This window comes from Astyanax mexicanus, chromosome 5 (assembly GCF_023375975.1).
Source record: "Astyanax mexicanus isolate ESR-SI-001 chromosome 5, AstMex3_surface, whole genome shotgun sequence".
Lineage (NCBI taxonomy): Eukaryota > Metazoa > Chordata > Actinopteri > Characiformes > Acestrorhamphidae > Astyanax > Astyanax mexicanus.
Genome location: NC_064412.1, coordinates 48,125,839 through 48,143,897, shown reverse-complemented (window position 1 = coordinate 48,143,897; position 18,059 = coordinate 48,125,839). Strand labels below are relative to the sequence as shown.

At 39.3% G+C, this 18,059-nt stretch overlaps 1 protein-coding gene across 1 annotated transcript; it reads left to right on the top strand.

Annotated features, from left to right (window-relative positions):
• Window positions 1-2,573: 2,573 nt before the first annotated feature.
• Window positions 2,574-15,500, top strand: amotl2a (angiomotin like 2a). Its single transcript, XM_007253670.3, has 11 exons — window positions 2,574-2,747; window positions 4,340-5,144; window positions 5,401-5,593; window positions 7,561-7,705; window positions 7,998-8,084; window positions 10,762-11,057; window positions 11,196-11,401; window positions 11,523-11,624; window positions 11,744-11,910; window positions 12,252-12,437; window positions 12,670-15,500. Exons 2-11 carry the CDS (start codon window positions 4,423-4,425, stop codon window positions 12,771-12,773), a joined length of 2,208 nt encoding a protein of 735 aa, XP_007253732.3. The 5' UTR covers window positions 2,574-2,747; window positions 4,340-4,422; the 3' UTR covers window positions 12,774-15,500.
• The last annotated feature ends 2,559 nt before the right edge of the window (window positions 15,501-18,059 follow it).

Genomic DNA, 18,059 nt, shown 5'->3' with positions numbered 1-18,059 from the left:
TGACACAAACTATGTTGCAGCAACGCTACCAGAATATCTAAAAGTGTAAAATTAAAATATTCTAAGAACATCCAGAAAACTTAACAGATTAAATATTCTAAGAATGTTACCTGTAGCTGCTCAATAATGCTAGATCTTTTTTTGCCAGATTTTTTCTTTTATAATGTACCAAATGTTTTCTGTTTTAAATGGCATGCTGTGTGCTGATAACAAGCTGGATGGTCACTATATGTATCATCAGTATTTTCTGTGTGCTTCAACATGTAAACAATAAAAAAAATACTTTGAATTATTTGGAATAAAATCATCATACATTCTTACAAAAACATACGTCATACAAAAACATTATGCACACATACACACACACACACACACACACATATATATATATATATATATATATATATATATATATATATATATATATATATATTTTTTTTTTTTTTTTTTTTTTTTTTTGGGTTGTGTAAAAAACGTTGATATATAGTGAGAGGGGTCTGTAGGGGGATGGTGTATGGTGTGTGTATGGTGTGGGGGGTGTGTATGGTGGTGTATGGTGTATGTAGGAGCAGATGGTAGACTCTCCCCTGTAATTCTGCTGTGGGAAGAACAATGCGTCTATCTGAAAGCTTATTAAGGAGGGGTAGACCAGTGCACTCCAGAGACAGCTGGCAGGCAGCATGCCTCTCTCACACACACACACACACCCCTCCCTCACTGTCCACACAGACACACACTCAGCAATTAACTGGCACGGGCCAGGGCTTAAATATTCACCAGCTGAAGGCAAACAAAAGAGCTCAAATCAATACTTTACCAGCTTTCTCATTCAACACATTCCACACTCACCATACACACTCCTGTTCAAATATACCGCTTTAATCTTACAGAGGAGGTTTCAGTATTCTTTAGTTTTTTTTAGATATGTGCTGCAAACAACATAATAGAATAAATAGATTAAATTGGTGAAAAACAGTGTTTTCTTTTTTTAATAATGAAATGAATAGGAAAATTGCACTGTGGCAAAGCATTCAGAATTCAGAATGTGAACTTAAACATTATCATTTTTATATTGGAATTTTATGATAATTGGACCAATAGAAACACTTCAAAATGGCTTGAAATAACATATTTTTACATTGACCTTTTTTCTTACTCCTGTAATTTTGTACAACAAAAAAGTAGCTGTTTGCGAGATATGATTTGTGTGAAAAGCATGTATCTCCATTTTTGTTGATTTTTTTTTCTATTATTTAAACCCATTTAAACTCAAATGATATGGTGAATAGACTAATAGAAATGACTCAAAGTTATTTGGAATAAAACAATTGGATACTTTTCTCTGAACCACTTCTAACTTCCAGTGGAAGTCAATGTAAAAACCTGGACACAATGTGAACGGCAGCTGGTGTGTTCAAATGCTGTAAACAATAAATAACTATTACTTACCCATACCTTGTGTAGATGTGTGTAAAATATTTGGGGGGTATAGAGCAGTGAAATAAAGGACAAATTATGTTGAACACATATGGCTGCCTTTGTCCTCATCCAACATTCTGCTCTCAGTAACACTTGTCACTGAAAGCAATTAAATCTCTACAGTAATGTTTAAAAATCTATGAGAAAACAGGAGTCAACATTCCTTCTATTCATGTTTACTCTATTCATATACATACACACACATATAGGCCTACATGCCAAACTAACCTGCACCCATTCACACCTAATGGAACATTCCTGCCATTCACGCTACAGATACACTATACTGTCCAAATGTTTGTGGACACCCCTTCTAATGAATCCATCAGTAGCAGAAATGCTTCAGAAATTATACAAAATATACTTTTAATAATTTCTGCTTCAAGAACCCTGACAAACTTACCATTTCACTACAGCCAGTGTAATTAGTGCTGTTTAATTAGATGAAGTTCAGCCACAATAAAAATGTATGTGTATGTTTGGCTGCATAATATTTTTATACAATACTTTATTGATTTAGCACATTTCATACGATCACCAATAAAAACACAAAGAAAACATATATGTAAATAAATGTAAACTTACAATAAAACATCAATAAAATAAGAGAAAATGATAATAATAGCAATAAAATTATGAAACGAAATATAAACTATACAAATATATTGAAAATAGATGGATTAAAGCTAAGTATAAATAAACTAACTATCTTTTTGTAAATCTAAGCTAGATCTACATAATTGTTCTAGAATTAATCTAAATATATATTTTAGAAATTCCTAAATAGAAGTTAAATATGTATAAATAAATGTTTTAGTTGCTTTGTTAAGTTGGTAAAAAACTGTTCATATATGAAAAAGTGGTTAAAAACTCGAGTAAATCTAAATATAATCATTAATAAACATGATTAAATAAAATATATCTCAACATATAAGCACTGAGCTCTGCACCAATCCCAGCAGAGGAGCGGGAACGCAAGCAGCCAATCCTGGTCCGGTGGGCGGGGCTTGTGTGAATCCCTGTGGGACCCGCAGCCTTCACATTCCTGACATTCCGGAGCCGGAGAACAATCAGCGCGAGCGCTTAATAAGCGCGGCTCCTCCCCCCGGCCTCAGTCCGCCGCCGGAGCGCAGCGCGAGCACAGCCCGCGAGCAGCTTTAACACGGATATAAACACAGCCGCCGAGCTGTACAGACTTCTAAAGGATCTAAAACTCAGCATTTACCCTCATAAACTTCATATTTCTGCAGGGATGCCGGAGTAACTCGGTGAGTTCTGGGGTAAAACAGCCACAAACTGCGGGTTTATGTGTATTTGTTTTCAGTTTAAGCTCATTTTCGCTTTCTTTTTAACATACATTTGTGTATCTTATCTATTTTCCTTTACTGGATTCCTATTTCTGTTCTCTCACTAAACTAGTTATCTGTTATTTCTGTGTTTTATTACTTCTGTTTAAAGAATGTAGCTTGCTGTGTTAGTTATTTAGCTAGAGGTGGACGATATGGTATATAATATTGTATCACAATACTTTTATTGCAATATTTTGACATGCACAAAAAATCAGATTTGTGAAAACTAATATTCAGATGCTTCCAATACTTTTAGCTAATATAGTTATTTTATTACAAATATACTAAACTAAAATCCAATTAAACACTAATAATTAGCTACACTTTCTGTAATGATATATCAAGTATGTTTGAAAAAAGAAAAAACGTTTTTATCCATTTTATTGCATAAAGTAAAGAAGACCTTTTCCTTCTTTTATAAAGACAATATATGGAATACATGATTTTCTTTGGACAGTTTAGCTATGATTTGCAGTGGATCAGTGTTTTTTAGCACTGCCAATATTTATTGTATGTTCATAAAACTATATTTATTGTGATACAACAAAATACTAACCTATTATCTAGTTAGTACAACATCTGTACCAAGAACTATTAAAGCGTTCCCATGTTTCCAATGTTTCCTATGTTGTCCAGCTTTTTGGACTGTTAAATGTGGATCTGGGGTTGTGTGGAATACTCTGGCACTATTTGCTGTAAATGAGGCCTTATTTGCTTGCTCAATAATGTGAGTTTGCTCAGTTGCGTGAAGGTGAGGCTACAGGAGAGGAATTTGGAGCAGGAAAAGACTGACGCAAATGCAGGTTCAGAAGTCTCACTCAGACTCTAGTAAATGCCATAAGGTCAAACTGCCTCAAGTTACACATACCTGGAGGTTTTGTTGGTTATGTTGGGTCTGTGTGTGAAACTGTGTTTCACAAGCTGTAATCTAGTGCAAAAAACCTTTATGAAATTAATGACAAGCAAAAATTGATAGTGAATGTGTGAGGATATTTGTGAAAAGCCATAATGTAGTTGGTTGAGGGGGTTTATGTGGGATTTTTATTGGCTGAGGTGGTGTTGTTGCTCTAGAGGGGGCATGTGGACTGGAGGGAAACCCATTTCACAACCTAAATTTCTCTTTTTGAATGATGCTCTATGATTAAACTACAGCTAAGCATTAAACAAAAACAACTGTTATGTAAGTTACACATTAAAACAACAGATATTACTTTTATTTAGTGCATTCCACACATTTTCTGAGGTCATCTGGTATACCAACAGTGGGACACAGACCACAGTTTAAGAACTACTGCCTTTACCTGCTGAAACATAGGCCAATTTTAGTTTGTTGTACTAAACTGAACTTAAGTGTGGGTCTACACACAATGTTTAAGAGTATAATCCACTGAACCACAGGCTATTTTTAGTTTTTAATATTATTTATTTACATATATATATACTTTTTATAATTTTATTATCATGCTATTTTCATTACTAATGTTTGTAATTGTTTTAACTTTTAAACCCAGGTTGACCGGTCAAGCCACATAATCGCTCAATCATCACGTCAAGTGTTATATTCTTTTGGCACTACACTTGAACCTTGACTGAGATGAGAACCGCGGAGGAGTCCTCGGGCACGGTGCTGCACCGGCTGATCCAGGAACAGCTTCGGTATGGCAACCCCACGGATACCCGCACTCTCCTGGCCATCCAACAGCAGGCCCTGCGTGGCAGTGGCAGCGGCGGGGGCGCTGGCAGCCCTCGCTCGTCCCTGGAGAGCCTAACTCAGGAGGAGTCCCAGTTCCTCCAGATGTCCACGAGACAGGAACCCCAGGGTCAGGAGCACCAGGGGGACTACCAGCACTCGGAAAGCCCCGTGTGCCACTTGTACCAGCTCCACACGGAAGAGCTGCCCACCTACGAGGAGGCCAAGGCCCACTCACAGTACCTGGCCTCTCAGAGGGGTCAGGCCGGCCTGCAGCAGGGTGGGCTGGACACCCCCGGCGCAGATTCGGGGCTCGAGCAGGACCAGGGCACATGGGACCTCAAACGGGAGCATGCCAGGTCACTAAGTGAGCGCCTCATGCAGCTTTCCCTGGAAAGGAACGGTGCTCATGATAACATGCCAATGAGCTCATCGCATAGTTACCCCCAGCTATTCGGGCATAGCCACGCTGGTGCTGCTGTCCTTGATCACGGGCATGATCAGCGCGGGCCACCTCCGGAGTACCCCTTTACCGTTAAATCCCCTGGATATATGCTGAGCCATTCGCAGGAGAACGGGCACTATTACAAAGAACCCCCTCCGGCGTTCCACTCGCAGCACCACAGGTAAATAATCAATATTTGATCATTGGAATAGACAATATTATTGACGTTATATTGACATTCATAAACATTCATAACAAAGTTAACACAACTGCCAGTATCACTGTCAGCAAAAATGACATTTTCGTATTCTGTAAGATAAATTGCTAACATAATTATTTTGACAGGTCTATCTTTTCATATCACATATAATACACGTTTTTTGCAAAAGTAAATTAAATAAGCATACCAACCCTGATTTTTGGTTTGTTTCTTCCAGATATGTACCAGCCCAGTCACAGGTGATCAGAAACAATACCCTGCCCACACTGCCCCCTGCTGGCCAGGAGGTCATCGTCGCAGGATACAGCATCCAGGCTCCTAATCCTCAAATGGAACAACTCATAAAGGAAAATGAGAAGCTGAGAAGGGAGGTGGAGAGCTACAGTGAGAAAGCAGTGAGACTACAGAAGGTAAGAGAAATCGATTGGTTTTGCCTTGACATGACATGTTTTGAGCTTTATACTAAGTATGGACATGTGTGTGAATATATATATATATATATATATATATATATATATATATATATATATATATATATGTTTATTTGGTCCGTGTTCTTTAAGCATTGATAATATCCATGATGTGCTCAGAAAAGTAGTGTATAGTGTATATCACAATACAAAAAAAAATCACGATTAAATAAAATATGCTACATTTTTTTTACACATTTTGAATAGGACAGCATTTGGGCTCCCTCCTGTTTTGAGCTGAAAAACAGCTTACAGTGGGTGTGGATGAAAGAAAGAAATCATAGAGTGCAGTCACCGCCAAAAGCTGCATTCCGCAGAGATTAGGTCTCTAGCCATGTCGGAATGTGTGCAGTGAAAGGGATCACAAGGATTTTCATTTCATTTTGAAGCGTTTATTCCCAGAAGCTGAGCAGAATTTCTTCGAATTTCTGTTTGTGTTCATGAAAAGGCATATTGAATTGGTCTGTGTCTGAAATGCCTAGCGCTTTTCTTATAATAGGATGATTAAAGAATTAAACTTGTTTGATTGGCTGTTCTTTAGAAATCTAAGTTTACTATTCATTTATTTGATTTGATGTAAAAGTCTACATGTAGTTCTGTCTCTTCTTTTAAAAAGCACATTGTCTGTAAACATTAGGGATTCTACAAGTCAGGCCCAGCTCCTACAGATCAATAGGCTATAAATTGAGGCAGGAAGCTGCTGGTGGAGGTGGGAGGGGGGGGGGGGGGGGCTTCCCTGGATTCCGGTTTCTTTTGTCTGCCAGTTGTAGCAGAGCAGATGTCTGTGCTCATCCCAGTTTCTCTGAGACTGCTGAAGGGATTCTGAGCTCCTAGCAGCTGATAGTAAACCCTACAGCTGTTTGTGGACGTCCAGACTGAATGGGTTCTTTCACTTTCAGCCCTAAAATTAGAATAACGTTCAAGTAACCCATTTAGTTTGTCTTCTATTATAGTGTTTACATTCTGCATTTTGATAGGCCTGTTTGTTCATTGTAATTGGTTTACACAGTATAATTCTGAAATGGATGTAAATATAAAATCAGAAATATTTAGTATGGATGTATTGATTTTTTTTTTGTAAACTGAAACAAAGAAAGAAATGCTAAAGCTAAGATACTTAGCTACCTATTACTAACATTACTATACTAGTCCTGAACAACTCATAGCTTTCTGCTGGGAATCAGTCTGCTCATACTCTGTGAATTCCTAATGCTAAAAAATTTAAGGATCAGAAATGCGTTTAAAACCCATATCATATTAAAATATTTCCTATCGTGCTGTACAAATATAATGTTATTAAATTGTCTAGCCCCTATGTAAAAGTGCACTAGTTCACTACTGATAAAGTGCAATTCTTCCTTTTTTGGTACAGCATGTATCTCTATCTCTCTGGATGTGTGGATATCTTTAGAATGGTCAACTTGTCTTCTTGTCTTCAACACATCCTTTTCCTTTGTTCTTCTCTGGCTTGTGTTTGGCGTCTCGCCATGCAGGGAGATGAATGTGCGAACACCTGGGACTCATAAGAGTTCGTTCTGGAATGTTGATTCAATTCCCAGTCCCCGAAGAGACCTGAGAGAGAGTGATTCACTTGTGGGCGAGCGTAATGATTAGCCCAGCCAAGCACATTCCTCCCAGTCTCTGGTTCTCACCCCTCACCCTGTCCCAGTTTACTCATAGGTGTAACATGTGAAGCTTTCTTTAAGATCATTGAAATGACTACTGAGGAATTCTTGTGATCATAAATATGTGAACATTTTATTACAGAAAATTATAAACAATTGTGTATTGCCCACTGAAAATAATGGGCAATAAAAATATTGCCCACCTCTTCACCTCCGCTTCACGCATGGTCATCTATAATATATACATATAATTTACAATGGGCCCTTTTCTCTTTTTCCTAGCTGGAGCTGGAGATTCAGAGGATATCAGAGGCATATGAGACACTGATGAAAGGATCTGCGAAGAGAGAAACGCTGGAAAAAACGATGAGAAACAAACTTGAGTGTGAAATTAAGAGACTTCACGACTTTAACAGAGATCTTAGAGGTAAGTGCCGCTCTATAGATTTTAGCATTTTGGTTCAACATTTGATGCATTCCTAATAATAAAAAAATGACTTACGCAATAGTGAAAAAAAATGTCAAAATCACTTTCCAGTATTCAACTTTCACCCAAATGTTTCATTTTGTATGGTTTAGTTTAAGTCAGATGTTTTCATTTTGGGGCATCCCTAACTCCCACATGTTCCCAATCAGCATATTAATCTGTTTGGCTTTAAGAAAAACATTTTTCTGCAAATTCATATTTCCACTTATTCCACCTCTGTGTCTTATTATAGATCGCCTGGAAACAGCCAACAAACAGAGAGCTGCCATGGAAGATCAGGATCACAGTCAGCACGTCTTCGCCAAACTGGCCGAGCAGAGTAAGTAAAAATTTCCCCTCGTACTTTTTCAGTTTACTCCAAAATACCCCTGCTAATGTGCTGCTGTTGAAGCTGCAGCTGTTTAGATGTTTTACCTCAGTTATATAGACATACCTCAGCGTTACATACCTCTACAGCACTGTGCCGCATGTTTGCGATGGCTGTGATTCCTGAGAAAGCTCTTGTTTTGACATATCGCATTCCAAGATTAAACAGCCCATTAGCATCGCAAAGGGCAGCTCGCTCTCCTGTGACAAATTACACTGGCATGTGGCATGTGAGTAGCTGCTCACAGTGGAGGATAAAGTACAAAAAAACATGTATTTGAGTTAAAGCTGAGATACTGAAGGTAAAATATTACTGCAGTTAAAGTTTAAGTCTTCCTTTTAGTCCTCCACTTCAGTAAAAGTACCAAAGTATTAGTAGGTTTAAAATGTAATAGACTGGAAGTAAAACAAATCACCCAAAAAATAATTACTTCAGGAAAGTAAAAAGAAAGTTTGCTTGCAATGCAACTTGAAGCTGTTCTCTCTCACTGGAAGGAGACCAAAGTTTGTGTCTTAGAGTCACACAGAGAACGCAGACACTGCATAAAGACACTGACCATAGTTAACCATAGTTGTTATAGTGGTTAAAAGAGGCTGTGAAATGAATGGCCACACTTAAGGTCGGTCTAGGGTGTGCCGGAGCATTCCCCGGGCCTCCTCTTCATTCTGATCCTTCACAAGATTCTCGTGAGACAAATCGTCCCTTCCCACAGCATTCTGGGACAAAAGAGTAAATCAAGACTGCCTGATTTACACATGCCGGTCTGGGCCGGAGGAGGAGGAGCGGCAGCATATTCGCCGCTGTCCTTTGACCCGGCATACCAGGGACCCGGCAAAATTCCCAGACTGACTACTAAAGCGGCCAAAGTGAATTATAATTTGGTACAGCGAATTCCACAACCCCAATTAGCACTTAACATCTCTCGCTCTCAGAGAGGAGAAAGAAAAGAGCGCACTTCAGCTTCAGTGGCTTGTTTATTCGGGTCGGAATGCTTTGCTGAGCAAGAAAACAAAAAATTAGAAAGCATTAGTTCTTGGACTCGGTACTCAAGCCCCGCTTATACAACCCAAAACTCCTGCCAAGCAGGGAATGGAATGCAGACTTCCTCTTATCCACTTACGCACACAGGCGTGTCTTTATATCCAGCAGAGCTCTGGAATGCCTTTGGGCCAATCGGTAAACAAGTAAGACAAATACCTCCTCAAGGTCATGCAGCGCTAACATACACACTTCACTTCGCTTCGCTTTAAAAGATATGCAGAACTGAATCACATGATCTCCTGAGCTAACACTTCATTCTGAGTAAAGGGATTGGGACCAAAAACATCTGAACATTATGACTTTTGATTCCTAGAAAATTCAATCTCTCAGGATTTCAGGATATGCCCACAAATTTTTTTAAAATAATCCAATAATATTTTTTATTTATTTATTCTCACATATATTTTACATTCAGTAGTTTTAAGTATTTAAAAAAACAATTAAAAGTAAAGTACATCATGTAAACTTTTTAAATGTAACTAGAAAAGATTCTATTCCAATTTATTCCTTTTCCATTTCATTCTTCCATTCATGCTTAAGTGTAAATATCCAAAGTCTTGATATTGCAATACTGTATTGATTTTCTTATAATTTTCTAATAACATTATGATTCTGTGACCCATTATTACAAGCTAAACTTTCTGTAAACAGAAATCTGTAAAAACGCTGATGTTAGCTCTGTTAGCTGGGCAAACATCACAATCAGTCATTTTGCAACGTTGCAACACTCCATTTCATCAAGTATTTACAGAAATGGAGACGCAAACACAGCCATTAAGCAAAGGATTCGAGTGCTAGAGGGAAAGCTAATTCCATTATGCAACAAAAGTAAATAAGTAAAGTAAGGATCACTTAGCTTAGCAGATTAGCGTCCAGTGCAAGGCCCAAATTAACATTCTTTTGAATCGAGAGAGAGGCTGTAATTCAGGAGGTTCATTATTCAAACAGCTTAACAATGGATGGCCAAACTGCCCCAGAGATGTGTGCTTAGCTTTAGCGTTTAGCATCTGAATGGCTCAGCCCTGCTGCTATTGCACAAACCCTGTTTACTTCATTTCTGCATTCTTTAGCACCTCTATGCCCAAACAAGGAAAGACACTAAGCCAAGGTAGTTCTCGCTTAAATCTGGAATGAGTGTCAGAGGCTCCGGAGAAGGGTAGCCACAGCCGAGCAGGGCTTGGGGGTAGAGTTATGTGGAGTAATGGGAGGATACATTCCCTGAGCGGCGATGTGGAATAGCCCAAAATACCTGAAAATATTCCAGGAATCCAGGCTGGCCACATTTACCAATGTTGTTAATTAAGGCTTGAGCTTGAGTTCTGAAAGCAGCTCTCCCTCTTACTCTCTTTCTTAATTCTCAGGATTGGGCTAATGTGTGTTAGGATATTAGCATGGTATGTTGCTCTGCAGTACTGGACTTTTAGCTAAAACAAACTACCAACCAACTAGTTTTGAACAGTAACAAGCTCTCTAACATGGAGAAGAGTAGGTTTGCTATAGATGATTCTGTGCAGCCAATGACAGCCCAGCATAATGACTCTTGTTTGATGCTAACTACTGTTCTCTCTCTCCATCTCTTTTGTTACAGATGAGGAGCACCAGCAAGAGCGTGATCGCCTGGAGCTTGAGATCCAGCGTTTGAGAAGTTCTGGAGATGATTGGTGTCGGCGACGGGAGGCCCTGGAGCAGGCCTTGGTGTCAGCTCAGTCCCGGAACAGGCAGCTGGAGGAGGAGCTGCGTAAGAAGCGAGCGTACGTGGAGAAGGTTGAGCGTCTGCAGAGTGCTCTGGCTCAGCTGCAGGCTGCCTGCGAGAAGAGGGAGGCACTGGAGCTGAAGCTACGCACCAGACTGGAGCATGAGCTGAAGAGTCTGCGGGCACAGCAGGTAGAGAGATGTGATACATCCCTGATTACTCATTATCTGTGATCTGAGAAACTTGCCTTGGGCAAGACTGGACAATTTTAAGACTCTCTGACTAACCGTCTGACTATCTTGTCATTGCTCTTCTTCCTCCTCCTTCAGTGGCAGTCTCAAGGCCAGCAGATGAGCAGCAGCACCACCATCTCGTCCAGCCTGAGTACCACCTCAATGCAGCAGAGGCTGAGGGAACGAGAGGAGCGCATCCTGGCACTGGAGGCCGATATCACCCGCTGGGAACAGAAGTACCTGGAGGAGAGCACCATGCGCCAGTTTGCCATGGATGCTGCCGCCACTGCTGCTGCCCAGAGGTAAGTAGCATAGCTACTTTGCATTAGCATCAGAATGCTTCTGGCTGATTGTGATTGTGGGCGAGCATTGTCCTGCTGAAAAATGCAATATCTGACCTGTTCTTTTCCCATTTTTAAACAGGGACACAACCATCATCAACCATTCACCCAGAGACTCACCCAATAGCAGCTTCAACGAGGTCCTTCCGTCGTCCAATCACAGACATCAAGAGATGGAAAACAGGTATGTAATATCCTGTTAATTCAACACATTTTCGGGGGGACAACTATATATATATATAGATATTGTTTTTGTCTGCTAAGAATGTGAAATTTAAACTACTTTTGTGTTGTTTTCTGAAGGATTAGAGCTCTGTATGCCAAGCTGCTGGAGAAAGACGCTGTGATCAAGGTCCTGCAGCAGCGTTCACGTCGAGAGCAGGGGCGCCCCGAACTCACCGGTCTCCGGCCTGCCCGATCCGTCCCATCTATCAGCACTTCCACCACCATGAGCATCGCTCTGCCCAAAGGTAGGGGGTTACAGATCATAAACAGTCCTAGGTTTAGAATTGCCCGAAAGAGCACATGTTTTATCTAGACAACTGGCGGCTCCGTCAGTCCACGACTATGTAAAGTTGTCTGGAAAGAATGCGCCATCCAAAATAATGTCACTGAAGCTGCTTACAGAGTGCTGCAAATAGGCCCAAGTCCTGTGAAGCGGAATGCGTTTTAACGCTCCTGTTCTGGAATAGAACCCTCCAGAATAGTTAAAGGGAGGGTGGGGTCTACAGGGGGCAGATGATTGGTATGTGTGTGTATTTGTAAGAGAGCTGGTAATTAAACTGCTTCCTTTTTCTGTCTGTGTTGGCAGGGAAGAGCCTCTCAGATGACCAGACAGCAGCCGCTATGCTGCCCCCCACTGCACCCCATCCGCTGTCCAAATCCCAGAGTCGAGACTGCAGCACGCAGTGTGACGAGACATCCGGCGAGACAAACCCCACACCAGAGCCCAGCAGTGTGCCAGCTGCTTCAGTACCCACACATGTGTCCAGTTCTGGTGTGTACCTGTACTCTTTAAATTGACTGCAATTTTGATAAAATCAGCAAATAAGAGTTTATTGTATTGAAAAGGTCAACTTTTGAAGCGCACCAGAGTACCCACTTTTTTGTGGGGGGGGCGTGTTATTTGGGGAGTTGAATTGGGGTTGGGTTGTTGGATTGGAAAACAATGCACTGAATATTTTTCCAACTGAAACCATTTTCAAATTTTTTTTTGTATCTTTTTACAGTTTCTACCACAGAGTCGATGTCACAGGGTCAAACTTCCATCAGTACGGCAAAGAGCAGCAGTGGCAGTGGTGCCGAAAGTGAAGTTGTGGAGATTCTTATCTAAAGACAATGGAACTGAATCCTGCTTCATACACGATCAGTTTTGGGCTTGACGGAGCTATCCGAACCCATGACCCACTTGGAATTATAGCCAAGCATGAAGTACCGTCTCATCTCTAACAGTGCTCAAAAGCCTGAGACAGTGCTTACCAGTGGTTAACAATGGAGCCAGTCTCTTTCCTGAACGAAGAGGCGAAAGGAAAGAAGACGTACATAAGAGAGGAGATAGCAGACATCCCTGTTCGTTCCCAGTGAGGAAAGGGGAGCTGAGCTCCTTTAACTGGTTTCTCTACACTTTAAAAAGTGCAAATCGGACACTCATCTGGTGAATCTCCCAGCATGCCTTGCTGGAAGCTTGCTGGAATCTGAGGTACTTGTACAGTAACTCTGTATGCAGAACTCCAAGAGGCTGCTGCTGTGATTATGGCATAAAAAAACAACATATATGTAAGACAGTATGTTTGCGCGTGTGTGCATATGTAAGTATGTATGTATTTATATTTATGACAATTGCTGCTGAACCGCTATTGTGAGGTTGTTTTTTTTTTGTTTGTTTTTATATATTTTATTTTATTATTTTCCCTCCTTTGAAGAGTGTTATTGTTCAGTATGTGAGGTGTTTCGGAAGGAATATAAGAATGTTTTTTTGAAAATGGTTTATTTTAATTTTTTTTCAATCCAACTGTGTTTGACACACCTGTATTTCATTCTTTGTTTTTTTTTTTTTGGTTCTGCAAATTCATCATTCATTTACTTAAGAAAGATTTTTTATTTTCACCGCAAGTGAATCATATCATATTATTATTTCGCCGATATCCTAGGCATTCCTGGACTAGATCACTACTAACTTGGTCATAGAAGGATTTAGTGGACATGTGCTGTCAGGCATGTGCAACTGCGTGAACCTAAAACAAAAAACGTCCCAAAATAAGATTAGCTAAATTTCAGGAAGGGTAGGGTGTCCAACTGCTGCACAAAATTAGCCCAAAACTCTAGATCTAGGATTACACTCTATATACTCTTTACCAGAATAGTTGGGTAAAAACTGCCTGACTGACTGAAGTGCGACACTCCCTCCGACTAAATTAACGTTACAGTTGGCGTTCTTATTATAATTGTCTGCCACTGGGCTTCTCTCCCCGATTTAAGCATCGGAATGAGAAGCCTCCTTTTGTGGATTTAGCTGCTGGGAACATTCTTGTCTCTTTTAGCGACACTTAAGAGACGTGTTACCCTCGGGACGGTCGGGGAGCGATGCCTCAGATGCCAGATTATCATTTTGTGCCTCTAACAGCAGCTCCCAGCGTGCCTCACTGTCCTTTGCTGACAGGCTGGAGCTAATCTTCTCGTGGTGCTGCGTGGCGGTATGCTCCGGCCTGGTGTAAAAGGCTATCTGCTGCCTGACCCCTGGCCTGTTTCACATGGCTGGCATTCATGCTACTATTCTCTTTCTGGGGCTATTTATTCCTTTGCTAGTACAGTAGCTGGTCCTACTGTACTAGGACATGGGAATAGGAGAGAGATGTACCATAGAATTCATATAGCGCCATGTATATAGAGACATCCTACCATATTTGACCATGCTTCATTGACCTTTTAATAATAACTAGGACTTTGATTCAGTTTCCAGTTTTCCAGGACAAAATATTATTAGATTTCCAATTCCAAATTTGATTCAGTTCAATACAGATTCATTTAGAGATTTGTTAGGCTACAACCTTACTCGACCGTTAATTTTATTTTATTAATGCATTAATAATAAGTTGGTCTGTATCACTACTGATTTTTGGAATTGCTAAGGTCTAAATTTGATTTAATTTCTAATTCCAATTTGATTTAATTTAATACCAGTTCTGGGATAAAATAACAAGTAAAAATATATATATATATATATTTAAAAGAGCAATCTTAGGTTAATATATACCAATACTAGATCATTTAAATGCAATAGATTTTAACCCAGTTGAATATCATTGTTGATACATGGAATACTATATCACCAAAATTATATTAATATTATAATTATGGTATTATAATAAGAAATGTTACTGTCGCAGCATACTTTACATTTTTATGGTCAAAAACGTTGGATATTGTGGGATGTAAATTCACGAGAATAGGCCTGGTGTGTAAAGGGTGAAGTACAGTGAACTGGTTGTAACTATAATAGACTGTGGAAAGCCACAGGAATGTTCTCTCTGAGTGACTCTGTAGACTGGAATTGTGGGTAATCACTATATCAGTATTGCACCATGTTCCTTCCTGAACACTGAACACAACTCTTTCTTTATTTTCTTTTTTTTCCCTCCCTCTCCACCTCTCCTAAACAAAGTATTTGCTGGTCAATGATTTGTCGAGGAGTCGGTCACATGCTTCCTGAACGCATTGTTGTTGTTTTGTTTTCTTTTTTTTTTTCTCTGTCCTCGGACTGTTTACAGAAAGGGCTGTTTGGAAAAGAAAAACATTAATATATTTTGTATATTATTTTGCATTTTATAGTATCTAGTGACACGAACATAATGCCAAAGATTTGCATTACGAGTAAGTTATATTGTAATGAGAATACAAGAACTGGTGAGGTGCGGTGTAGACGCCTCACTCGGTCAGACTGGTTGACCCATACTTAGATGTTGCTGTGAACTTCTGGAATGGGATTTTTTTGTTTTTGTTTTGTATGCCATTAACATTTCATTAATTGAATAAAACTTTAATATATATCTTTTAAAAAACATGCTCTGTGTTGCTCTGTTTATTTTATTTATAACAACGACTTTCACATGCATTCTCTACAATGGTGTTTTAGGGCTACATTAAAAAAAAACAAAAAAAACAGTTGACTTGAGGATAAATTTGTAATATTTTGAGAAAAAAGACGTACAATATGGCATTTTGAGAATGAAGTCTTAATTAGGGCTGGGCATCAAAATCAGAAAGGCACCGATCGAAATGTCTCGGTACTCGGTAGTCTAATGAATTCTGAATTTTAAAATGAATTTTAATTAATTCAAGTGATTGACACCACTAATATAAATAGAATAAAATTCTGCCAATCTAATGCTGATATTTCTTAAAAATAACTGTTAAAAACGGAACTGCATCCAGCAGTATACAAGAGGGAAAAGATTTATAGTTTAAGTATATAGGTATAAGTATATAGGGAAAAGATTTATAGTTTAAGCAGTTAAAGTAATGCTGTGGTTCTTGTTCTTAATAAAGCCAAAAATAAATGATCCCTGTTTGTTCCAACAGGATTCATAAAGATGGAGTCTCTCATGGTGACAGTATGAGAATGAGATTACTTATGCCGGCTGTTAAATAAATAAACTTTGTGAGAATAATTACCGCTTTTTGTATTTTTGGTTGCAATTTAGAAAAAGATATCAAACAATGAATTGGTTGGATATCGAATTTAAGGTATCGTGCCGTTATTGGTATTAAAAATATAAAACGATACATAGCCCCAGTCTAAATATTTCAAGAATAAAGATTAAAATAAAAATATTATAGGAAAAAAGTTGCAGTATTTTGAGCACAGTAATTGGGCTATTGTTCATTTCCAAACACATAGAAATAAGATTATTTACAGATCCAGCAAATGAGTGGGTAAGAATGTCTTCTGGACTCTCTAGAATGGAATGGGACCACATCCCCCAATATGTTGCAAGTCAGTGGCGTGCACAGACATTTTGGGGGGCAAGGGCTCAGGGCACTTTTTCGTGCACGTGAAACACTTCATTATAAAAAAAATTACATGCATGTTGAATTAAATTTGTCTTTTATTTGTAACATTCTCTAAATGTGAGTTTTCAAAGGAAAATGTCACACCACCAACTGATAAAATACATAGTAGTTTGGTGCTGTATGAGACATTTTACTGCCCAACAAAATTATTTCACGTTGGGCTTAGAGGGCAAACGGTAGGATTTTACTTGATGTGTATGTTACCTGGCTGGTGGGACTCGGGGGAGAAGAAGCCTATCTGTTGCCGTGCGTGCTGTGCTGAAGACTCGCTGAACTGAACTGCTGCTGCAGCACATCTAGTGTGCCTTGCGCGCGACCGCGTGGGGTCACGTGACAGAGGAAGAGAGAGGTCGGGTGTGTGCGAGCTGATTTCAGGGCATTCTGTTTTCAATTGTTTTTAATCGCTCAGGTTTTCAAAAGATCATTTCAAACCGGCCTCAGTAAAATCTTAATAAAAAAAAAATATATATATATATATATATATATTTTTTTTTTTAAACGAAGTTTCAAAAGGGCACTTTGGTTGATAAAGGGCAGAGTTGGTGATGTCTATGTCTGCCTCTGTTGCAAGGTGTTGCTTAGTGATTGCTATAATACAGTTGTTGGCTACTAAGGTATTACTAGGTGGTTGCTGTTGGCTACTAATGTGTTGTCAGACGGTCATTAAGGTGCTACTAGACTGGAACAGAAAGGCAAATGTACCACATAAGTAGGTAGTCTTTGGACCCTGGTTTCAAATTTGACGACATTGCTGATATTGTTTCTTAATTTCTGTAGAACAGAATAGAACTACGCCCTCCATGTTTATATACAGGCACTGGTTTATAAGCTTTTATGATAAACCACACCATTGGATGGATGCCATGCCTGGAGGTGCCAGGAAGAGGCAGATGCATCCAGGCGGTGAATGGGGCGGAGCTTGTGGTCTGACCTGCTGACATTTTTGTACAAGTGTACAAGTCTGTACACACTCCTCTAATCTGAGTCCCTCCATCGGCATGAATGGTATCTTTCATTCCGGGCAGAAGAAGGCGGCATTATTCCCCCCAGCAGAACAGCGCTGCCACCTGCTCCACTGCTGCCAGCCTGCACCCATCTCTGTGCCCCGGCTCTTCTTCAGGACAACTGGGAAAACAATGATGCTCTCATCATACTTATCAATTTATCTAATGCTATGCAAAACGTTTGGCACCCTGGTCAACAAAACACATCAGCTGCTGATTTGTTAAGTAAAATAGGTTTGCATCCCCTGTAGAAAATAAAAAATAGTTTCTACTAAATAAGTGAATAATAAATATATGGATATTTATTACTTTATATGTGAAACGCATTGCAAATACATTTAAAAGATACATTAATTTTAAATGAAATATTTCAAAAAATTGTTTTTTGTCAGAATTACATTTACATATATTTATTTTCTACATTTTAAACTGTGAGTTTAATTGCAGCTCTGTGGCATTGCTGAGGTTTTGCTTTGGTATTGGTGTTGGTTGCTAAGCTGTTGTTAGGTGGTTGCTAAGTTGTTGCTATGGTACAGGTATTGGTT

Bases quoted from the DNA above. Each gene is read 5' to 3' on its own strand.
- amotl2a (XM_007253670.3), top strand. From the start codon at position 4,423: ATGAGAACCGCGGAGGAGTCCTCGGGCACGGTGCTGCACCGGCTGATC. The intron at 5,145-5,400 runs GTAAATAATCAA...TGTTTCTTCCAG, and splicing joins TTCCACTCGCAGCACCACAG to ATATGTACCAGCCCAGTCAC. The intron at 11,625-11,743 runs GTATGTAATATC...TGTTTTCTGAAG, and splicing joins CATCAAGAGATGGAAAACAG to GATTAGAGCTCTGTATGCCA.